This window comes from Empidonax traillii, unplaced genomic scaffold, assembly GCF_003031625.1.
Source record: "Empidonax traillii isolate 1590-97213 ecotype Southwest subspecies unplaced genomic scaffold, ASM303162v1 scaffold1861:size54644, whole genome shotgun sequence".
NCBI lineage: Eukaryota > Metazoa > Chordata > Aves > Passeriformes > Tyrannidae > Empidonax > Empidonax traillii.
The window spans coordinates 24,641-48,615 of NW_020957054.1; the positions used below are offsets into that span (position 1 = coordinate 24,641).

The 23,975-nt window shown below is 48.1% G+C and overlaps 1 protein-coding gene across 7 annotated transcripts; it reads right to left on the reverse strand.

Annotated features, from left to right (window-relative positions):
* Positions 1-327: 327 nt before the first annotated feature.
* On the reverse strand, positions 328-23,919 carry APLP2 (amyloid beta precursor like protein 2). Of its 7 annotated transcripts, none has more exons than XM_027908839.1 (17): positions 23,726-23,897; positions 22,357-22,486; positions 19,308-19,420; positions 17,686-17,870; positions 16,664-16,881; positions 14,710-14,877; positions 12,654-12,769; positions 12,116-12,190; positions 10,800-10,958; positions 10,213-10,341; positions 8,260-8,359; positions 7,556-7,726; positions 6,909-6,944; positions 4,110-4,189; positions 3,203-3,277; positions 2,658-2,813; positions 328-1,932 (listed from the first exon to the last, which is right to left on the reverse strand). In XM_027908839.1, the coding sequence occupies exons 1-17, from the start codon at positions 23,843-23,845 to the stop codon at positions 1,831-1,833; spliced, it is 2,133 nt and encodes a 710-aa protein (XP_027764640.1). In that variant the 5' UTR covers positions 23,846-23,897; the 3' UTR covers positions 328-1,830. The 7 variants fall into 7 exon arrangements, with proteins under 7 accessions (XP_027764640.1, XP_027764645.1, XP_027764642.1 ...); XM_027908837.1 differs by having other exon boundaries at positions 1,135-1,932; positions 4,107-4,189; positions 23,726-23,919; XM_027908844.1 differs by lacking the exon at positions 14,710-14,877 and having other exon boundaries at positions 4,107-4,189.
* Between the last annotated feature and the right edge of the window lie 56 nt (positions 23,920-23,975).

Here is a 23,975-nt window from a genome sequence, read left to right on the forward strand (position 1 = left end):
CTCCCACAGGCCGTGCCAGCAGCCACCTGCGTCCCAGGAACGAGCAGAACCTTCCACAGTATCTTCCCCAAACAAGCAGCAGTCCCAGATCTCCCCAGCCTGTGCTCCAATCTGTTGTAAAAGATCCCGAGAGCTGGTTATGATCCCACCACCTCCTCTCCACAAAGGACTTGGGAATACCACTAAAGACCCCAGGCATGGTCAATCATCAACACCTGCACAGCCCTTCTCCCTGAGAAGGCAGGGAAAGGTGTCTGTGGGTTCAGCAGGACACGGTGGGAGGAGGGAGAACAAACCGAGCCCGAGAATGAAGGGAAGAAACCAGTCTGGAAGTTAAAGTGTTTATTGATGTGTTTAAACTTTGTACATTCCCCACAGACCACACTAAGGAGTTTGCAGGTAAATCTGTGCATAGTGGGAAGAGACACGGAAGGGGGGAAGAAAAAATAAAAGTCACAGGAAAAATAGAAAAAATACACCACAGGTTACCAGAACCTCCAGATTTAAAAAAGCCGTGAGCATTAACACCAACTATACAAGCATTACAAAGACATGATGGTGAGTGGAACAATACCCCTTTTGGTCTTCTGGGGGCCTATGCATCCCATTTCCCTTACAGCAGGCAGGCAGCATCCCTTTCCCAAGGTGTCCCTCCTCCCTCCCCAGCTAAGCCAGCTCCATGTTCGTCGGCTCCCAAGGTCCTGACCCCTGCAGTGATTTTGTCACGTCTGGGCCAACCCCCAGAGCTGTGCCCAGGGCCCAACGTCCCCCAGAGAGATGCAAAGGCTCCAAAATCTGCGGCTCTGAACTACTTACCATGTTGGTGAGGCAGGAGAGCTGGGGAAATCAGAAAGTAGTAGCGAGAGGGGGCTGTTAATGCCAGGTGAGTACTGAAGGAAACTGGCTGAGAACAGAGGATTTCAACTCAATTACCAGGAACTTCCAACTCTAGAGCAGAACTGAATCTGGGAGGGGAATGTGCAGACCCCTGTATGCACAAACCATGGTCTAACGTTCCACTAGAATAGCTATAAACAGAGATGCTAGAAGCCTTTTAACTCCTTGCCTCCAGGGAGTGTTGATTCCTAGAGCCCGAGCTGCTAAGCAGCAGGGTGCACACCACTGGCATATGAGGATGGGGGTTTTCTTTTTTTTTTTTTTTTTTCCTTTTCTTTCTCTTTTTCTTTTTTTTTTTTTTCATTATAAGGGTTTTTGTTAGTTACCATTCCCAATTGCTTCCTTGCTTATGCTGTCATAGCTCCTATCCCTAAATTAATCTCTTTGCAACTCCCAGCGAAATTCACTTTTAAGAAAAAAAAAAAAAAAAAAAAGGAAAAAAAGAATACTGCTTTATATATAAAAGCCAAAATGACTGAAGAGCCACAACTGTCTCCTTTTTACAAGGTGGGCTGGTACAAACGACCCTCAATATACAGGTGGTCTATCAGAAATAAAAATCAACATTTCCCATTTTATATATATAGAGCTCGTAACAGACAACAGTACAACGGAACTGGTATTTTTCAGATTATTTAAAAAAAAAAAAAAAAGAAAACTACATATCAGTCAAATATCTGCAATAGATCCATTTTTCCCATTTAAGGAGATTTATATATCATATTGTTATATTATCATTTCTTCACCCATTTAAAAGAATGGAAATTGCAACTCTACAGTAGTAATTATAGTCTTAATGATCCAGGAGTTCTGAATGTAAGATGAAGTCCTCTCGAAGCAACTGTTGGTCAGTAGTTGATCCAAAACACTGGACCACTTTGGCCCTCCACCCTGCACCTTTTCCTGGTCAGGGCTGTTGTATCTTCATCTCTCTTATATCTGCATCTGCTCCAGGTATTTGTAAGTGGGGTTCTCGTAGCCGTGGTTTTGCATCTTGCTCAGATGCCGCTCCTCCGGGGTGAGCATCGGGTCAACCTGGGGAGAAACCACCCTGCTGCTCACGGGAGGCACGGCCAGGATTCATTCCACAGGGTAAGGGGGGACAGGCAAACGCTGAGTAACTACCATGGTGGGCAGTGAACAGGGGGAAAAAGGGAAGCTGCAAAAATAATTAGCTTTGGGACTTGCTCGTCCGGGTGCCTCCTGCCCGGCCGAGCCTCCGTGGGGATGTTCTCACCAATCTGTCGTCACTACTCAGCTAATGGTACAAATCAGGGCCCCACTTCTCTCATTAAACAGGTCGTTATGATTTCCTGCACCGGTTGGGCACAGGGAAAAGCAGTTTTCCCTGGACTCCATTAAGTTGTCATTAGGAATGTGCAAGGAAGGAGCTGCTGCTCAGCGTTCAGCCCATCTTAATAGTCACTGCCATTAGCCAGGAGGACAAATTGCTGTGGACTGACTGACTGCCCTGCTAAAGATATCCCCTGAAAAGCTCATTTACTGCTAAATCCTGCCCTGAGCCAGCCAGGAAGCCTAATTGAATGCTGGTGGTAAGTGTGAGTGCCAGGTGCCAGCAGGGCACGCCGGGGACTGACACCTGCACACCGGTGACAGTGTCGGCAGCGACAGAGTTAATTCCCACCCAGCAGGAGCAGAGCTGTCCATGGCTTGGCAGCCCCTGCCATCTTCGCCCCCCACACACAACATGTGATTCAGCACTGACTATTTTCATCCTTGGTTATGGAGCTGTTTCTCACCTCCACAATTCCATGGCTGATGGTCCCGTACTGCCTCTTCCTCAGCATCACCAAGCTGATGACTATCACAGTAGCTATGGCAACAGCAATCACCAACAGCCCAATCAGGGCACTGCTGCTGAAGCTGAAATCATCACGGAGAGAGTTGTCATTATCCTGGAGGGAAAAAAACAACGGAGCAGGTTGAGGAAGAGCCATGAGGGAGATGCTCAACACAAACCTCAGTGGTGGCCACTTACAAGGTCCTCAACCATCTGTGGTGTCAAGACATGACTCATTATAAACTGGACAGTGCATATATTCCACCCCTAAACATTCCAGCAAAAGGGTAATGAACACAGAATTCTTTCCCCCCTCAGTGCCTCTGGACAGGCACTGACCCACATCAACTCCCTGTCCCACAAAACACTTCTGCAGGAAGAGCCTGTAAATTATTTCACTCTGCTTGACCTCCCAGGGCAGCATCCAGGCACCAACCTCCAAATTCAGCAATGCATGGGAATCAAAACCCAGCCTGGAATTCACCAATCCCTGGCCATACGTACCGGCTCGTCCACCAGCCCACCGACACGCTCCGCGTTGAAAATCATCTCCTTCACATCAAGGGTCTCATCAATCACCTGAAAATGGTACCAGAAGTGTTTTAGGAAAGGAGGCACACAAAGCAGGCAGGAAAAGGAAGAGGCAGGCAGACCAGAGCCCTTCAGTGAACGCTAGCAAAGGCTCAGAACCACCTACCACCTCTCTCTGCCCTGGTCTCAACACTGGGGGGTGTTCTCCAGCTCTTAAAGCCACCAGAGTGAGTACCACAACTAAGTACCTCCAGACTACCTCAAACTAAAGCCCCAAAGAAAAAGAAAATTAAAAAATTGGTCCTAACTTTGGAGGCAGCATTTCTGTGTAAGACCTAACACATGGCTTTAAAGCAGTTTCGAAAAGGAAAGTCAGAAGGTGACTTTTTCATTTTTTAAAGCCCAGGGAACCGAGGCACAGCAGCTGCCACTAGAACCTGGAGAATTCCCTGCACTGTAGACAGAGCCAATACCTGCTGGGCCACTTGCCTTCAGAGGAAGGTGAGGCCTTCCCTGCCGTGACAAATAGGTGGGAACACAGATAGAATGCACCAGCACTCAGTGTGTTCACACAGCAAGCTACCTATGAAAATAAAGGGACACCAGAGGGTCTCTGCTTGGGAAAAGCAGTTCCTAAATCAGAGTTCTCCAGCTCAGACTGCCAAAGATCCTGAGCTGTCCTTCCCTCCCCCTCCCACCCTTCTGATGCTAATCAGTATTAAGAGCCTACAACAGCCACAAACTGACTCCCCCACACCAGATGGATAATGAACACACTGACATTCTGTGAGCAGGAACAAGACATGGAAACAAGCCACTGCTATTAATTAGTGTCCACGGCAGGCCTGGCTTCCCAAAATAGAGGTGGAGAGCTCACCACATTTTCATCCACTTTGTTCTTGCTGTTAAGCACTTTTTCTTCAGCGCCGATCAGCCCGTCCAGCTCAGTCATGCCAGAACCTGCACCAAGAGAGCAAGGGGAGCCCATCAGCCCCCAGCACACTCTGGGAGGGTCACCTATATCTGCAGAGCTGCCACTGCTCGTGTTTAACCGCTGAGGATTACCCTGTCCTCATGCTGCCGTGTCAGAAGGGAGCTCACGAGCTACGCTACAGTGACAAGTGATTAGGGGGGGCTGTTAATGAGGGGAAATGAGGTGGCAATGAGAGGAGCAGACAGGACTCACCAAAACCAGGCTGAAGTGTCAATGCAGACATACTGCACTAAGTGCTGCTGATAGAAGGCCCCAGGCAAGGTGTAACACAGACTGTGAGCGCAGTGACATCTGCGAGTGCCACCCCGGGTCACCAGCACCTCACTGGGACCCCTGGGGATGGAAGTGCACACACACCCCTCTGCCAAGAGCCAGCACACAGGGAATGCCCTCACCCCCACGGGCAGCATCCCCCATCCCTTTGGAATCAGGCACACCAGCAGGAGCCTCGGGAATGAGGATTCCAAGGTCACCCAGCTCGGTTCTATAACGAGCGGCTGTCCCGTGTCTGGCACAGGCCCAGAAACAATAAATGCCAGGGCAAGGGAGGAGCAGAGAACTACACCAGCCTTGGTACCAGGACACCACTCCCCCATCTCCAGGCTGGAACTAGCACAGGCTCGAGGGAAGGGCAGCAATTAACAGGAGGTGGCTGCTCTGCATACACTGCTTTGATCCAGAGGGTTTATAAATAGACCAGATCAATAAGAGAAGGGTCTGATGCAAACTGCTCTGACCTCACACAACACAGCACGTTGGGAGAACACCAGTTTTCCACTGTCAGGAGGGACAGTGCTGTGTCCTTCACCACACCTGTGACTCAGGGGTGCCAAAGCAGGACAGCCAAGCCCCCAAACCTGCAGTGGGATCCCTCCAGTGAGGGAAACACCACCAAAGCACTCGAGGCCTCGCTGGTGACTGCAAACCCCTCTGCACGGGCTGCTGAGCTTGCAGGTTGCCTAAGACATGATGTCAGCTGCTGCTGAAGCTGGCAGCGTGCTCTCTGATGAGCTGCAAGGAAAGGCTACTTGGCTCCAAAGCAAGTTTTTACAGTGACAAGCTTTTATTGCCCGAAAATGCCACGGAAATAACGTTTCCCTCCAACTCCGAGGCACCTTGGGGCTTAGTGCCTCCCATTTTTCTCTGGAGGCAGTAATCAGATTCCAGGCACGGCCCAGGCTGCCAGTCTGACTTCTCACGGCTGTCAGAGCAGGTCATGTTATTGTGGGAGTCAATGATGGGGATTTTCAGGAGCCACTGGCCACAAACAGTTTGTACAGAACTACTCTGTCAGCTTTTAGCCTGTGGCTGATTCCTCCCAGTCCCTGGAGCCACTGCAGCACAGTCTCCAGGACTGGCAGTTCAGCTCTGCTATCTGTCTCAGAGTGCTGTACCAAGTAACAGACCCAGTTTTATGGAGCTCAAAGGCACAGTTTAAATTAAATAGTTCCCAGGGGATAAAAAACCTCACACACCTGCACAAAAAAAAAAAAAAAAAAAACAAAAACAATCCCAAAACTCCCTCAAAGCCCTTGAGTAATTCAATGAAAAGGGAAGGAAGAGAAGGAACTCTGTCCTCAGGTCATCAGAAACTCTTACATTTACTAAAATAGGGAAAACTAGCACAAATTTAAAATTTATCATCTTCAAGTCAGCAAAGCAGTTGTCCAAAAATTTAGCAAATTAAAAAAATCAAACCAAAGGCCGTCCCAATTCCTTCCAGAGCAGTCAGCACACTGAATTAGCTGTACCCTGTTCCACAGCAGGGATGAAGGTGACTTACATTGGTAATGAAAAGCAGGATAATGAGAACAGTTTCAAGCTATCTGGCCTTTCATGGTGCTACAGAACTATCTGTGCTCATGTGAAATGGTCATTAGCAAAATCCTTTGCTCTCCTTTGAGGTCTGCACAATGTATTTGGAGCAGATTAAAACACTGGGTTTACTCCTCACACAGAGAACAGGTAGCACTGATCTGCAAGAGCCTCACATTTCTACTGCTCTGTACCTGAGACTGTGTTGCTAACAAAGATGTTGATTTAATGCCAATATTCCAGTGCTGCTCTTAAAGCCCATTTTTTTAGCCAGGCACTGAGTTACTGCAGAATGAACACCGAGCTAAGGGAGAAATGGAGAATCACATGGACACTGCTGGTATGGAGAGATGCTACAGGTGAAAAGGTGATGCTGAGGAGACACAAAGGAGGAAACTCCTAATTTATCTGTCCCAGACTATAACTGCACTCTGTGAGGACATTCAGCTGGGAAACAGAACCCCCCCTTCCTCGTTTAGTGGTGTCACCAGGCATTGAGGACAGATTCCAGAGGCAGAAAAGCCTCTGGATCCCACCAGCATGGCAAGGTTTAATCTGAGCAGTGTCACACGTGCAAAGAACCACAGGGCTGCAGACACCCCCTCAACGTTTCTCCAGGACAAAGGAGCCCCTCCACACACTCCAAGACCCTTGTGAGCCCGCCAGGGAGGAACACACACACAATTAGATGCTCAGACGAGGTAATTTCTTTAACTCTAGGCCTAAACAAGCAAATCGAACGTTACTGATCTAGGTGAGAGCAGGGAAATGAAAACCAAGGTGAGCATGGAACTAAAATGAAGCTATCAGACACACTGAGGAGGGAGGAGAGTGATTGAAAGCACTGTGAGGGAGCAGCTTAGAACCAACCTTTTTTCATTGGATGGTACAAATCCGGCTGAGGATCTAGCAGGAGGGAAAACAAAAACAAAAATAGCAGAGAAAGGAGATTAAGAGAGAAAGGAAAAAAAAGGCTTGTGCATGATTTCTGACTCAGACCCTGGGAAAAGCTTTTAGTCTACAGCTTTCTTTAAGCTCAGGACTCTGTTTCAAGCGTTTTTAAAACACATACACACGCACACGCCAGCTGTCAACACCCGATGCTCCAAAAAATACAGGTATGTATTTTAAAAAAAAACAAAGAGAATTCCTGCAAAAAAATTAAAAAAATAAAAAAAAAAAATAAAGAGAAAGCCCTTCAGCAGGTCACAGCACAAAGACTTAGTGTTCCATGAGAGCATTTTGGTTAAAGACTGAAAATTCAGAGTCAAGCCACACGGGAAAAACTTAATACTTGCTGCAAAATGAAAAGAGAGAGGACCATTTTGCAAAGAGAAGAATCAGAAAATCGAGAGGGCAGCTCAGAGTGGCACTGCCTCTCCAATGGACAGATCGAGGGCACTGCTGGGGCAACCGCTTTACTGTGACATCACCCCAGGGGATGGAGCTTTCTCTGTGCCAGCTGAGCCCACAGCCTACAAACCCAGAGCAGCGAGCCCATTCCCAGCTGCACGTACCTTCACTGTCGGGCCCGGCGGGGAAGGTTTTCACCTGGAAGGGCCGGAAGGGTTTGCCGTCCAGGGGGATCTCTTCGCTCTCCTCAGAGCTCACCCTGACGTCCACCGGGGACTCGGAAATGGAGGATGTGAACTGCTCCATGTCTGCACGCTGCTCCTGCAGCAGCTCATCTGAAAGGGAGAGGAGGAATTGTCCCCCAGACCCGCACGGAGCCTGGCAGGCACAGAGAGGGGCAGATGGTTTGAACCTCGCCCAGGCAGAGCCGCAGGGGGACGTGTTCGGGGCTGCCAGGTTATTTCTCCTGCAGGCTCTGAAGTCTCATCTGGAATTCTCAGTAAAATTCTCTCATTTGTTTGAAATACGTACAAATAAGGGCCAAGAGGCTTGATGCGGCAAGAGAGTTTGGCAAGACGGGATTAAACTATAAAACTGGAAACCATCTGCTTGTTTTTATGGACCTTTTTCACCTCCCTCAGAGAGACAGCTTTGCTATTCTGAACGTTGTTGATTTTTTTTTTTTAATGGAGACAGTGAAAGTTCTCGGGAACAAGCTATTCTGCCTGTCTTACAAACCTCAGGGTGTCTGCCCTGAGTGCTTGTTGTCAAGGGCATCCCCCAAGAGGAGCTACCAATCTTTTGGGAGTCCACTGGATATAAAAGCTTGGAGTCTTAACACGGCATATGAACTGGCACCCACACTCACCAATCTCATCCTGGATTTCTTCAGCCACATATGGTACCTTGTAGAGCAGAGACAAGCTTTGATTCATCCTCTCCTCGATCACATGGAGATGTGTCATCACCTGCAGATGCACAAGAGCGTGTTGGAGTAGGCACAGGCTGTCAGTCACTTCATGGTTCTTCCCTTGCTTAATAAAATATCTACAACTGGTGGGTCTGCCATGGGACACAGGGCTATCTAGTCCATTCTCTGACTGATTTCTCCAACACATCACACTTCCCTGGAACTGGCCATCTGTGCATGTTGCTCTCAGTAATTTTGGGAAGTGTAAGGGATGAGAAAGAGGATTCAGCTGACACTTGTAACCAGCTCTCCACTGGAAACACCAAAACACCACTGAGGCTGGTATTTCCCATATGTCAGACAGGCTCATAATTCACCTCCTGCAGCAGCTGCAAGTGCTTCATTAAATGGATTATCATCCCTGACTGCTAGAGAAAATACAGGCAAAGGGAGTAGACAATATTATTTATCAACTCTGGTCTCAGAACAAAGGTGCCTTTCATTCCAACGGTGGCATTACATTTGCCTGACACCCACTCGCTGGCAGCAGTGTTCTCCCTTCATCTGAGAAACACATTCTAACCCTGTGCAGCCTCCAATTGCTCCTCCCAAGCACATTCAGTGCAGCGGTGAGGTCAGGCCTGACCTGAAGAGGGTGCTGCACAATCAGGGATCACACAGAGCTTGGAGAACGTTCCTATGGGCAGCCCAACGCTGAAAAAAAACCCCCAAGGAGCTGGATGGACCTGCTTTACAGTCTGATGCGTGCCTGACCTTTAAGAGCAAGGATGAAAGCGATTTAATTTTACATGTGGCAGCTTGTCAATCAGGGGGATCGATTGAGGAGCTTAAAAGTGCAGCTGAAAAGTAAAGGGAGTGGAAATTGAACTGTGCCACCCACATCCCTCGCACGTCGATCTGTTGACACTGCAGCCTTCACAATGAATTAAGGACTGCTCAGGGTTCAGTGCATGAATACAGCTCTTTTTAATGCATTTTTCCTCAGCTTACTTCTTCCATCTGGCAGCACTGGATGTGTTCTACTACACTGTCTCCCTGCAGCTCTCTGTTCTTTCCCCTTCTCCTTATATTTGCCACATAACAAAATTCAAAGATATTCCAAAGCAGCATATCAGCCACAAACTGGAACTGGGAAAACATTCCTAAAGCTGTGACTGGGCAGTCAGGTCTCTCTGAGCCCTTATGAACAGATCTTTCCATGTTACCAGGCCATTCTTCATTTGAATTTTGAATCACTCGGACCTTTGAGATAATCTTTTACCATTTTAAAACAAGTGAAAACAAGTATCAGGCCATAATTCCAAAGATTTGTGGAGTATCTGTTACTATTCTAGCCAGGTTTGAAGCAGCACAATCACACACCATTTCCTTCTACCCAGTAGAAAGAAAATTATTTTCTGCTGTTCAGGAGCACAACGTAAACTCATCAAAATAAGACTTGCTGATAAGGTTAACAACGATGATCAAGTGCTTGGAAAGGGTCATGTATTAGGCTTTGCAGACCAGGCAATAACTCTGCAGAGGCACAGTTCCCACAACCCCCCAGCACAGTGAAGAACAAGCCTGATGAAAGGAACACAGACATGAGGTCTGGGAAGGCGTGAGGAAGGATGCTCAAGGAAGACCAACCTCTCAATAAGTAATTTCATGGGTGCTTGATAAAAGGAAACACAATATCGATACTGAACTAGTTCTAAACCCCTTGACCCATCATTGTGGCCAAAATAAATCAGAGTTCCAGTTTTTTACGGAGTCAAAGACCGAGGAAAATTGTGCATCTGGTGAGGGGGAGAGCTCTGCTCAAGGGCAATGCTGCTACAGCACCCAACAACACAGGGCTCTCAGAGCCTCTGACAGCCAGGACTGGATAACTGTGAAACCTCCTCGTACCTGGGACTTCATCTGTGCAGCCTTCTCGGGGTCCACGGCCAGCACGTGCTGGTAGTGGCGGATGGTGTGGAGCCGGTCCTTGTTCTCGGCACGGACGTAGCGCTTCAGGGCCTGCAGGATGCGGTGGGGCTGCAGAGGGGAACAGGGAACAGCTCAAACCCACGGCACTCAAATCACATTCACAGCTGAGAACAGCACCTCAGGTGGCAGCCTGCTTTGGGGCTGGACGGATCTGCCACCTGCGCTCACCTCTGAGATGTTTTCTTTTTAAATTACACCTGTTTGACTCAGAACATTTTCAAATCAAGCCTGTTTGACTCAGAACACTTATTAATCAAGCCTGCTTGACTGAGAACACCATGCCTTCTGAACTGTGCCCTATGGACACCAAATAAAGCAGAGGGCTTTTTCACCAGTGAGTCAATTAGGAGACCCCACTGCCAAGTCTGCAGCACAAACTGCCACGACGGAGAAAGCTTTCCTGGGAACCTATTCCCAGTCACAGACCACTTTCTCACCCAGACATTGCCCCATTCCATCCCAGCCAGTGCTGTCCCGCTGTAGGAATGCGTTGGAGAGCAGCTCACCCGTGGTGGGTCAGCCTGCAGGGCAGCCAGGTAGTTCTCCAGGGCGATGCGACGGCGATCGTTCAGCATCGCTTCCACGCGAGCCAGGTGAGTCTCCACGAGCTGCTGCTTCTCACTTGCTGCTTCCTTCTCCAGAGACTTCACCATGGCCTGGAAGTGCTGGGACAAAGAAAGCTGTCTGCATGAAATGCACTGTGTGACCAGGGTCAGCTGCTCTCACTCGTGTAACTCCTTAGAGCCACCAGTCACTGTCAAACTCCATGTCCAACCCCTTTATAGCAGCAGGAGAGATGCTGATGCAAACTTCATCATTGCCAATTCGACAGTGACAATCTGCCTTCCAAACTTCCCTCCACAGGCCATTACAAAGGTCTGAAGGAGGAAAATGACCTTGTTGGGGTTAGGAGATCCAGGCTGTGCTGAATGACTGACATAGTATCTTCTCTTTCCCTCAACCTCGCAGTATGGAAACAGGATTGATCCCTTCAGCCTGGAGCCATTAATTGGAATTTGCAAGGGTTTACATATTGCATAGGTGATTTTCCATCAGCACACCTTCAGATCAAATCTCTGCACATTCTATTAGAAAGGTCATAATCCCTCCAAAAGTCATAGCATCTCCAAACCAACTAAGAACACATGATTAAGAGTTGTTGTGTTCCATCAGAGGTGATGGACTTGCACATAGTTCCAAACAGTGACTTACATTAAAAAATGCAGAGAGAAAACTGTGTTCCAGGATAAAATCCAAAGTGGGATGAAAAGCTGGAGTCAGTCACTTTGTACTATATTGGTTTGAGGGAAATTCATATAGCTGTCACTGCCAGAAGAGCCTTCCCCTAACAATCCCACACCATGAATATCCCTGATTAACTTCACAGCCCAGCTGAACTCCCCCCATGAGGCCCAAGATTGGCATTTTGGCAGCAAACCAGCTTTATCTGCTGTCTAAGCGGTTTCCACTAAGTCTGCCCCAACAGGAAATGTGTGCCCAGAGAGCCAGGGCTGAGTCTGACCCAGGCTCTGAGGCCACTGGGTAGTGCAAAACGGGCCAAAGGTCTGAAATTACAATTTGGCTCTGCTGTCGCTACGCTTGAAGGGCGAGATCACTTCCTACTGGTGGGTCTAGGAAAGGGCCTGGCACAGGGTCACACCACCTCCAGCTTTAAGAACAAAGAATGCAGTTGAATCAAACCTGCTCTAAAAGGCAGCTGTTGACAGAGCAGGAAGGCTGTGCTTCCATCTCAGTCATCTTTTGGCTCTCAATATTACATTCTCTCTCAGTAACTTTCCTCTTTAGGTCGTTGCACTCTTACCTGGATGAGAGTCTGCCTCTCTGCCTTGGGGAGATTTACAGCTTGGTGCTCAGCTTCCTCCCATTCCTTCTTCACCTGGACAAGAAAAGGACAGACATCAACAAGAGACAAATTTACACCTGATCTTTTGCAAGCTCATTTGCCTCCACAGGTAGATCCTGGCATAGCCTGGCCAGGTTTTGAAGGCACAACAGAGCTGCTGTGGGGTTTAAAAACAAGCCCTCTGGGCAGCGAGCTGAGTACCCTCAATGATTCACAGAATCCCAGCATGGTTTGGCTTGGAAGAGACCTTAAAGCCCATTTCATTCCAACACCCCTTCCAAGGGCAGGGACACCTTCCAAGCCCTGTCCAACCTGGCCTTGGAAACTTCCAGAGATGGGGCAGCCACAGCTTCTCTGGGCAACCTGTGCCAGGGGCCTCACCACCCTCTGACTACAGAATTCTCAATAACATCCAATCTCATCTAATTCCTCTCTTCCAACGCTGCAGAAATAACAATCCAATTTGTTTGCAGACAAACACTGGGCACACGCTCACCCGGTCCATGCGGTTGTGGTGCCTGACCTCCAGCTGCTCCTTGGCCTTCTGGAAGCGGGCGTGCTCGTTGTCATCCGCTGGGGTCTCGAAGTAGACATCCACATCGTCAGTGGGCACTGCCAGGACAGGGCAAGGGTCAGCAGGGCTTGGAAATGCGGGATCCTGGACTGCAAAGGGCAGGGCGGGAGAGGGATCTCCACGCCTGCATCATGAACAGTCTGGCAGGTTGGGTCTACTGAGTCCAGTTTGGAGCTGCCAATTTACTGCACAACACCAGCTATATCACCCCAAACCAGCACATGCTTGGCCTTCCCAGTTCTGAGATGAGCACTGCTCAGCTCCAGAAACAGGGACTTGACAGGATAAGGAACTCCCTGCCCCTTCCCTTCCACTCTGGCTTTGGATGGTTTAAATGACATCGAGTGCATTAGCTGTTCACTGACAAGCTGGCTCCAGACATCATTAATGTGATTAGGGAGCCTGACAATAAATCTGCACAAAACACTCCCCGATATTTTACACTTCAAACCTACCTTCCCTACCAGATGCCCCATGCAGGACTAACAGGCAATGATATCAGACAAGACAGCGACAGGAGGAGGCTCAGTGTGACCAAGTGACTTGTCCAGTACACTGGAATGGTTTGGAACTTCAAGACATCCAAATTCGACAAGGGGAAAAACAGAATTTCAACACAGATGAACTCCAAGCATCTGCAAAATCCACACCAGGGGCTCTGCACACTGTGTTCTGCAGTTTAGGAAGAGCTGAACCAAGCTCCTGTGCTACAGTTTTAGACACTACACATCCCAGAGCCTTTCTGAGAGGAGCTATGGAAAAAATGATGCACTCCAACATTGCCCTTTGGCTGAGGGAGGGCAGAAAGGGACAATTAAGGCAACCTTTCATCCATATTAGCTATTCTGGGGGGAAAACCTCCAAACATCGTCGAAATAGAGCATGCTTCAGAAGAAAATAAATCTGGCACTTCGGCATGAACACAGAGGAAGAGTTCAACATGCACCTGCATCCCCCAACCTTCCCTCTAACTGGGGCGAAATAATGGGAACACACAACACAGGCACTTTTGTGTGCAAAGGACAGACAATGTCACATCACTGCCGGATTCTGGCCCTGCTCATGGCATTTCTGAACCAGGCTTGGACACAGAGAACCTCCTCTTCCTAACCCCAAATCCCTCTGTAACAGGACAAACTTTTGTCCCAAAAGCTCCTGACATCCGCATCTTTTCTTTGCCCGCCTCGGTCAGATCAGCCCAATCTAAAGCACTCGCATGAAGCCCATTCTGTAAACAGGATTATGGCTGTATAGTCAGGCTGCCAAGCCCCAGATAACACAAAAAGCCTTTCAAAAGGCTTTAATGGCAGCTGAAGTGGAAGTGCTGGAGTTCAACAATAAGATTAATAAGGAGGTTAAAATGTTTTTTTGGGAGTTTTATCATCTGACATAAAAGCCAGTCGAAATCGGTGCCAGAAACCTCAAGCACTCAAAAAACACAGGGATTGGGGTCGTGATTTGTATTTCATACTGAGCTGAAAGTGGGAATCTGATTTCTATACTATTTGTCTGATATTTTTCCAAAATTAAAATAGCAACAAGACGCCTATTAGCAGGAGAACAGCGAGCAGCATCCTGCTTTTCAGGACCTACTGGTCAAACCCAGGCATGGTAACATGACCTGGGGGAGCAAGGGCTTCCCCTTCATGTGTTTTGGAAAGAAAGCCAGCCAGGAGAGGTCACAGACAGCCCCTGCTCCCTGGGTCAGACCTGAAGAGGACAGCTGAGCCCTCAGCAAGAGCTGCAAGCCAATGGGGAACACAGACAGCATACGGTGAGAGCCACTTTTCCCAGGAACCATCACCCTACGGACCTCGGGAAGCGGAGACAGGAGGAGACGGCTGCGAGGGGACAGACACCAGAACCAAAGGGAGGAGCTACAGACGGGCCCTCTCTTGCCCCAGGCAAGGAGGAGGAGACACCACACGCCAGACAGACAGTGGCCAGCTGCAAAGGGCCAGTGGGAGGCAGGACTTACTCATCTTTTTACACACAGCCATACAATACTCCTCTGACTCAAAATTGTTCCTGTTGCCTCCGCAGCCTCCATATATAAAGCGAATGCACTTTCTCTTGTTAGGGTCGAAGTACCAGCGAGGCATCACAGCCCGGCAGGGCCCTGTCAGGGCCTCCTGGGAGCAGACAGCTGTGTGGAGATGGGGGAGAAGGTGAGCTGGGAGGAGCACAGGCCTTGCTCAGTGACTTACACTGCCTCACACCTTCCTCTGGGGCACCGGCGCCAGCAGCAGGAAATGTTTATCAGAGTCTTTCCCTGGCCTGAGGCTCAAGATCAAACACTCTGGCCAATATTAAGGGTGCAGAATTGCTTTCAGAGGAATGACTCGAATGGAGAGATTAGTTGCCTCAAAAGAGTTTATTTTTCTGCACCAGAGCTTTGGAAATGTTTTCTGGGGTGCTGGGACATCAGTGGCTAGTCCAAAAGCAACACAAGGGAACAGTTATAAATATCTCTCTCCCTCCAAATCCTTCAGTGACCAAAGGGCTTCTGTCAGTTTTGGGGGGGGGCTTAATGTGGCCAAAGCATCCATCACAATGCAGGGAGGTGCCTGCACGTGGTGCTTTGGAGTGAGCTGAGCAGCTCACTCTTTCCCATCACTGGTGATTTCTCCTTAGCCAGGGGCTGGAACAGCAGGATCTGTTCTGCTGATGGCACAGCATTATGCCCTGGGTGCCCCAGGGGGAGATCCTCCACTGTACAAAACCAGTGTGATGGAACAGTCCATTAAAGCTTCCCAACGTGCCCTGTTTGCTGCACTCTGCCTGGACAGACACTCCACATCTTACAGGGGAGGTGCAAGAGCACAGCAGAAGGCAGGCTAACCAAAAGGAATGGCTGCTAGGTCACCCTCAGTTTTTAAATCTATGCGCTAAACATTAAAACTCCCATGCAGCCACGGCATGTGGATTGCTTCATGGTCAGCCAGCAACAGCAGCTGGGCTATTCTGAGGCAAGAGAACAGATATTGTGTAGAAATTAGCAACTGTTTGTGGCACTTTGAGGAAAAAAGACAGTGTACCCCCAAAACAGACACCCCCAATCATACTACTCCAAGCCTCTTTCAATACCTGCAGACCTGGACATACATGAGCTAAGCCTTGTTTCAGCAAGTAAAATTATCTGCAGCATGCTGGCATTTTACCAAAAAGATGCAAGAACTGCTGGCAATGATTCAGTGATGTGGAGCTAATTGAATTTCATTCCCTCTCCCCTCCTCCCTCCTCTGCAGACACTTCTACACACAGAGTATAGGACATCACATAACTGAGGCACTGCTCCATCAACCCTCTGTGAGGGCACCTACCACTGAACAAAAGCTGCCACCAGCACAGTGCATCTCAATAATAATGCACAAAGGAAATATTATTACAGAGCAAAGCTGGGCCAGGCTGCTGGCTCTCCTCTGTGGAAGAGAAGTGTTTATGCACAGGCAGCACTCAGGATGTTCCTCACTCTTTAATAGCCAGATAGCACCTTGATGCCACCTCTGCAGAGTGTGGCCCACCGCTTTTGGCTTCCTTTTTGTATAAAACACCAAGATAATCACCCCCAAACAGGGATTTTAAACTCACTGTGTGCCCCAAATGCCCCTTTTAGGTTTTCCCAAATTCGCAGATAGGGTTTTTCTGACTCATCACTGCACCTCGGTGGAGGTGCTTGTTCAACGTGCCAAACACTGGGCTCCCTGCCAGCAGAACTGCTGTTTATCTGCAAACATATGGCCCATGCTCTAGAGAGTTAATTTCAACACTCGAAACACAAGCATCATCAGCTTTCCTCTGTTTGCTAACTTATCTGGCAAACAAACTTCCAAGTGGTATTTATTGACTTGATCAAAACCCCACCACTGACTGACAGCCAGCAGGGATGATCCCGAGGGAGGAAGAGGCCTGGGTGCTGGAATGTGTCTTACATTTCATATCGCTGCTCACTTCCTTCTCAGCCACAGCCTTGTCGTTGCTGGGCTCTGTGGGGGTCTCCTCGTTGTAATCATCCACCTTGTAGCTGTCATAGTAGTAATCACGGTCCTCCACCACGTCCTCTTCCTCCTCCCCTTCGTCATCTTCATCCTCATCCTCCTCCACAGCTGTTCCTGTGAAGTCTTCTACACCTGCCTCTGTTGGGAACTCACTGGAAGGATATGGTAAAATTAGAGGGTGAAGTTAAGGCTGATCATGGATGTAGCAGAATAATGACTCTCTTTCCATCTGTTCTAGAAACACCAGAGATGAGAAAAAGAAATGTAACGACTGTTGACTGGCCCATCACCCAAAGCAATGGGACACCCCTCATTTCCTTGAACTTCCCCATCAGCTCTCCTCAGGAAGTGAGAGCCTATCCCTGGGAGAGGTGCCTGTGGTAGAATCCTAGAATGGTTTGGGTTGGAAGGGACCTTAAAACCCATCTTATTCCATCCCCCTGCCTTGGGCAGGGACACCTTCCACCGGCCCAGGGTGCTCCAAGCCCCGTCCAACCTGGCCTTGGACACTTCCAGGGATCCAGGGGCAGCCACAGCTTCTCTGGGCAACCTGTGCCAGGGCTGCCCACCCTCCCAGCCAGCAATTCCTTCCCAACATCCCATCCAACTCTGCCCTCTGGCAGTGGGAAGCCATTCCCTGTGTCCTGTCCCCTCAGGCCCTTGTCTAAAGTCCCTCTCAGTGTTTTTGGAGCCCCTTTAGGCCCTGCAAGGGGCTCTCAGGTCTCTTCTCCAGGCTGAGCGACCCCAACTCTCTCTGCCCAAGGATGAAGGGAGAGGGGTTGCTGAATTCCTCCAGTAATAAAAAAAGCCATTTGTCCTCCTGCAAGGCTCCTTCAGGCTCAGGACACAATTCAGAAGCCCAGCAATTCTCTCAATCCTCAGCACAAGGGAGCTGCTGCGTGAAATACTCCCAAGCAACAGGTGGTACCACCTACACCAGTAAGAAAGAGCCCTACCTTTTGTAAAGGTCGTAGTCTTCATCCTCCTCTTCCTCCTCCTCCTCCTCCTCCTCTTTGGACAGAGCCTCATCCACCACCTTAGTCTGAGGGCAGCACACGTACTCGGTGCCGTGGAACTGGTCCACCCCGCAGGGCAGCAGCATCCCATAACTGTGCAGGATCATCCCCTCTGACAGACAGGCCTGAAAGGGGAGCCCAGCCAGGTCAGTTCAGCCTCCTGTCTATCAGAGACCCCAAGAATGTGACCAACTGTTTAAATTTTACAGCAAAAAACACAACAGCAAAAAGGGAAGTGGATTTGAAACTTGTAGGGCAAAAGAAATGCCCAGAAAATTCCCAGATTCAGAGCATCCTGCAGTTAATGTATCACACCCTGGCCCCAGCAATGCTGGTTTGCCAGCCTGGCAAAGCTCAGGAGAAACAGTTGAACATTCTGTGCCAAGCCAAGGGAGAGAGCACTTGAAAGCACCAGAAGGGGTGTTTGCTTTCCTGGGCTGGCCATTCCACTCAGCGTTATCTCTTAAACTTAACACGGCAATAAGTGAATAATCGCTCAGATGGACTTTGTGTCAAGATTATTTTAACAAGCTGCAGATGAAAATCAATCAGATAATTCAAGAAAAAAAAAGCCAAACGCAAACTATGATCAGACATTATGTCTATACAGCTCTCTTAAGTTAAGGAAATGCTTGGCTTTGCCATACCCAGAGAAGAATGAAGTAAGAAAAGCTTTATTATGCACATCAGAACCCTTTTGTGCTTTGCTTTGTTACAGCAAGGATTTTAAATGAGCCAAATATTGCTGGAAAAGTTCTCCAACTACATTTAAAACAAATGGTTTTTCAATTTGCTAGACATTAACAAGTTTATCCTCAATTAAAAGGCAATTCCTCTAGTAAAGCTTTATTTAGACAAGTCTTTGCTCACAGGATTTGAAAGAAATAGGAATTTTACTGGAGCATTCTTAACCTCATCTTTTTCAGCACCATCACAACTGATCGTTGTGCTGCTGCCTCTACAAAATAAAAAACATGTACATCTTGTTTTTACTACCCCAGCTTCAAATGGGTGTGCAGAGCATTTGCAGCAGTTTAGCCAGTCAGACAAAAAAAAAAACAAAAACCAAAAAATCCAAAACCACAGGCTAGATTTATCCTGAGAAGATAATCCATCTCTTATGTAAAACCTCCACTAATCAGTCCCAACGAAACTCAGATTGCTCCCAGGCAAACCCTCCCAACCAAATCCCCAGCAAGCAGCAGGTGCATTAAGGCAAAATGGGCAAGGAAAACAGGAACTGTGCTGTGCCCACTGCAGCTCCCTGGAAGGAGGGATGAACCACTGGTTAAAGCAGCATCCCAGAGAGGCTGATTTCAATTCCTAGCCCCACGATCTGGGTAAGCCACCTAGGACAGCTTTTCCACGAGGGAACAATAACTCAGTGGCTCCACAGGTTGTTTCGAGTCACCTGAGTACTTTTAAATGTTTATTTTCTTGCTGTCGCCTCAGTCCATTGACTGGAACGTGAGAATAACAGCCCAGAGATAAACACTGCTGTGCTCCAACACTGCAAGCAGCCAAGTGCAGGTTAAATGTTGCTGCCCCAGCAGCTGCATTACCTCCTTGGCCACGGTGTGCCAGTGCTGGTGGCTCTCACACACGTCCATCCGCTCCTTGTGGAAGAACCGGCACTTCTCGGGGACCAGCAGGACGTCGCTCACGAACTCACCCACTGGAAAACACACAGTGGGCACAGGTCACACCTGCCCAGAGCCACCAGCAGAGCCCCCCCAGAGCACACTCTGTGCACGAGGATCGAGGGGTTGGAATAGCCTTAACGGGAACAGGTCAGGTCGGTTCTGAAAATTGAGAATCTACACAAAAGCAGTCCGAATTTCCAGGGTAAAACCAGGAACAGGGGCTGATTGCTGACCCCGAGGGCAAAGCTTACAGTGCAAGTTAACAAACAGTTGTTCAAGGGACCAAAAGAACTGACTGAAGAGATTTCACTCAAGCCTTTGAAAACATTGTGTCTGCACACAGAAGTTTTCAAACCACATAATCACCTATTTCTAAATGAGCCGCATCATAGCAAAGCTCCTTTCACACACTGCCTGCTGCTGAAACAGCCTGGAAATTTTTATATGCCCTGAGTGTTATCTGTGTTTGCAGTATCTGAGCAAGTCTGGTTTGGTTTTGTTTCCAGATGGTTTCATTCAGGATCAACTGCAGCACATTCCCTGCCTGGGACAGGCCTTAAACAAAACACAGAGGGATGGAAAAATAAAAACTGTACAGGCCAAAAGCCAGAGCACAGCCTGAGTCAGCAAATACACTGTACTGCACCCTCTGGAAAACCACAGCCTCACCAGCACCAGGAAGCTCTGGCAAATCTTGGTGCCAAAACCAGGCTTTTGCTTTTGAGGAGGATGGGAGAGAGAGAATTGGTCTGCTCCACAGACTCTGTATTAGTTGGACTTAAAAGCTTTTTAGCCTAAATTTCCATCATCATTCAGGGTGGTACCAACACATGGAAAATCAGGATGAGAACTAAGTGAGCATTGCTTCCTGTTCTTAGCCCAGAAGCCCCAGCAAACACTGGGATGCAAATCATGGTATTTTCTCCAAGTTGAGGTTTTCCTTTCTTTCTTTCTTGGGCATTTAAATTTCACATTCAATAATTTTAAAATAAGGATGTGACTAGATACTCTGAGAAGATCAGGAAAAGATCTTCAGCCCAACTGTCTCAAAGCAACATTCCCTGCACACATGACCAGCAGCCTTAGAATCATTTGTTAAAATGTCTGCAGGGAGCACAATTCTTTGTCCAACCGATCTTCAACACTATCTTGTCAAAATACACTTTAAATCTTTTGCACACCCAGTGTGTTTTGCAACCCCTTGGTATTGATACCAAAGGCTTGAGGAGCCTTCTACAGAGAAGTTAAACAGTGCTTAGGGAGAGATTATCTGATGACAATTGAAGATAATGGAATCAACTGGCCTTCATCAACCCTTTGCAGTTAGTTAACATTTTAAACTAACAGAGATGGTATTTTCCCCATTTTCTTATCTCAAAACAGGCCAGTTGGAATTTTGAGTTAATAATCTTTTCTCCTTCCCTATCGCTTTAATTAGTTAAGTAAAAAAAAGTTTAAATGTTCCTGATAAGAAAACTGAAATTGAGCAAACTTCAAAACCAAGAGATTGTGGTTCTGGGGACTGATGGCAGAAAGTTTTGGGTTCTCCTCCTCACCTTTGAGATACAAAGGGCCTTTCTCTGGTGGAGGGAAGCAGAGAGGGTTAAACATGGTGTGTTTATATTCCACCTCAAGATACAATGTGCATTAAGGTATGAAGGAAGACACAAGCAGGAATGGGAATGAAATCCCACAGTTTGACCATAATCACAGAGGAACACATGATCCTTTCACAACCAGCAATTTGTGGAGTGCTAAAGGAGAAGGTGCTTTGTAGGTGTGGCCTCCCAGGCTGGGGTGTGCAAGCCAAGCACACTGGGAGAGACACTGATGAAAAACCTGAACACACAGTTTAATGCTTATCACATTTTAGGGCAGCGTCACTACAATCAGCTTATTTTTCAGCTGGAGAATAGGCTTGGGGGAGGATTATTTCTGAAAGAGAGGACTCCTTATAAATCCAGGGATCTTGCTTTCATCCTTATTTCCATCAGAAGTTCTCTGTATAATCAGCTGGGTTTGGTTGCTTCCCAAACCTGAATTTCCACAGCCATAAAGACAAGCACCTTTCTCCCAGGATGTGTCCACGTTAAATTTCACGTTTAATGAAGTGCTTTATGACTGCACAATGAAAGGTATGAAACACAGGTATGAAACCCACGTGGCTCTGCAGGTTTACTGATGCCAAATCCCATGTTAACCCAAGATATGGATGTCAACCATGAAAACTGGTTCCCAGTGAACACTCCCAGCAATCAGACTGTCCCAAGACTTCTTCCAAAACAAGTCTTTTCCAATGGGAGAGTGAAAAGAAACTCAGGCAGCTGGGACCAAGCTCAGCCCTGAGCACACCCACGGAGCAGGGCAGCAGCAGAACCACCCCTGGGTCAGAGGGCACAGGTAAACACTCACACACACTGCCTGGCTGGGGACATTCTGCAAAGCACCATCCAGTCCATCACAGCTTATCTCCTGCTCTTTCCCAGCTGGAAGTGGGGACATGGGATACAGCTGCAAGAAGCAAGGCCTCTTTGAAACAGCAAAGTTTAAATATAGCCACTGACACAGAACAGGGATCTCTTGCCAAGACCGTAGCTGGGAGCCTGAGCACACTGAGCATTGAAGTCTCCAAGGCAACAAAATATTAAAGCTCCACAAAAATAGGATCAGAGTATTAAAGCCCAGTGTCTTTGTGATACTCAGATACAATAGCCTTCAGGTTTTTATGGCAGTCGCAGAGAGAATGGGAATTTCTTTCCCATGCCAGGCACCATTATCCCACCACAGCTGTTACCGAGCTGTCGATCTGCTCCAGAAAGGCAGGGCTCCATCTTATGGAAACTAAAACCTGGAGGCTGGATGTGGAAACAGCAATCTGATATGAGACAACCCTCAGGAACTGAGCTGTTCCTGGGAGCAACTGCTTGCTCCTCCCTCAGAAAGCAGAGTTTTCCTCCCCAGCACTCACCCAGGCACTTGAAGGGCACCACGATGTGGGTGTGGTCCTTGCACTGCTTCTTCCCACGCTTGCACCAGCTGTCGATGCTCACGGGCTGGTTGGCTTCCACCACGTTGGTGATCTGCAGGTCTGGGTACATCTGTTAACACCAAACACACACACACATACAGAGGTTTCCCTCCAGAAAGGGCACAGAAACGTGCAAAGCAGCTCCTACCAGGAGTGGTGAGGCTGATTCTCTGCACAGAAACAAGCTCAGGTTTGCATGTGGACACACACACACACACACACACACACTCTCTCTTCTCTAGATCAAAATTGGGACAGCTGAAGACATAAAAAAGCTCCCAGCTGTCTGTCACACAGGGCTTGAGAAAGGAAATCTGTCATCACTTCTGTGAGGCAGGAGAAAGCCAGGCCAGGGGCAAGAACCCTCCCTGGCACTAAGCTGAGGGGTCTGGCGTTGCAGACAGAGGAGGAGTACCTGGTTTTGGAGGAGATTTATCTGTTCCATTCTTTCTGGTGCAGTGCAAAACCCCCTGGAAGAGGGCAATCACCAATAAATAGGGTTTAGTGGCATCTTCAGACTCTCTCATCCCTTGTCAAGCCAACATGCACCCACCTCCTGAGGTTTCCTCGTGCCTGCCCCATTTATGATGTATTCATTTGACCCTTATGTCCTGCTTGAGTTCTCAAGTCCAGACACTGATTTAAATTTAGGCTTCTAGTACATAAACCAAATGCAGCCCCAGTTACATCAGCCTTGTAAAACAGTTAAAAAGTTTTCCAGTCCACACACGGTGCGTTCTGTCCCTTTCCCATTAAACAAAAATTACATTCCTCGTGGTATTTTATGAGCCTGACACCTCAGAGGAGCAATTAAAGACACTTATCAAGGCCAGGACGTTACAGCATATCTGGAGCACAGTGAAAGTGGACTATATCTTCTGCAATAAAGTATAGAGAGCTTAAAATACTGTCAACATTTTAATGAAAATTTTCTTTCTAATATTCTGGCTGATATGAACATGTCACTGAGGTAGGTGTCAGGTTCCACCTGGTACAACACAGAGCAGATACTGGTTAACCAGCTCAGAGGCAGAACACTTGGGTAAGGCCCTGCAAACAAAGACAAGGACACCTCTGACTTAGGGACCAAGGACCTTCTTATGGCAGCATAAGCTGATCTAAGTCAGAGGTAGCTCCTAAATCCCACTGCTGTGTCCTCCCTGGGCACCAACTCAGCAAAACAGCCTAGGGAATTGAGCTGGGCAACAGCAATCTTGTCTCCTGCAGGGTTAATTTACCCCTGACCAGCTAAATTGGAATCCAATTCCTTCGCAGCAGCGAAGAGCCAGGAGCACACAGAAGAACTCACCTCCTGGCAGTACTGCAGGATCTCCTCCTTCCTTACAAAGCAGCTCTTGGTTCCAGAAGTGTCAGGTTCCCATTTCCCAGTCTGGATGTTCATATGCATATTTAGCTTCCCACAGAACATGGCAATTTGAGGCTCTGCCACTGCAAACCCTGTCCCAGCATTGGCTGCAAGGGCCTGGGAACACAAAGGGAAACAAAACACGGTGATTGCATTGTCTGATGAAAGGCAGAACTCCAAGAACCAGAAACCC

What these genes read in the sequence shown, in the direction of transcription:
- APLP2 (XM_027908837.1), bottom strand. Translation starts at nt 23,845, where the DNA reads ATGTTCTGTGGGAAGCTAAATATGCATATGAACATCCAGACTGGGAAA. An exon ending in TCCTGCAGTACTGCCAGGAG is followed by an intron (nt 22,487 to 23,725) that starts GTGAGTTCTTCT and finishes TGGTGTTAACAG; the next exon opens with ATGTACCCAGACCTGCAGAT. An exon ending in TGCAGGCTGACCCACCACGG is followed by an intron (nt 10,342 to 10,799) that starts GTGAGCTGCTCT and finishes TCCCCTCTGCAG; the next exon opens with CCCCACCGCATCCTGCAGGC.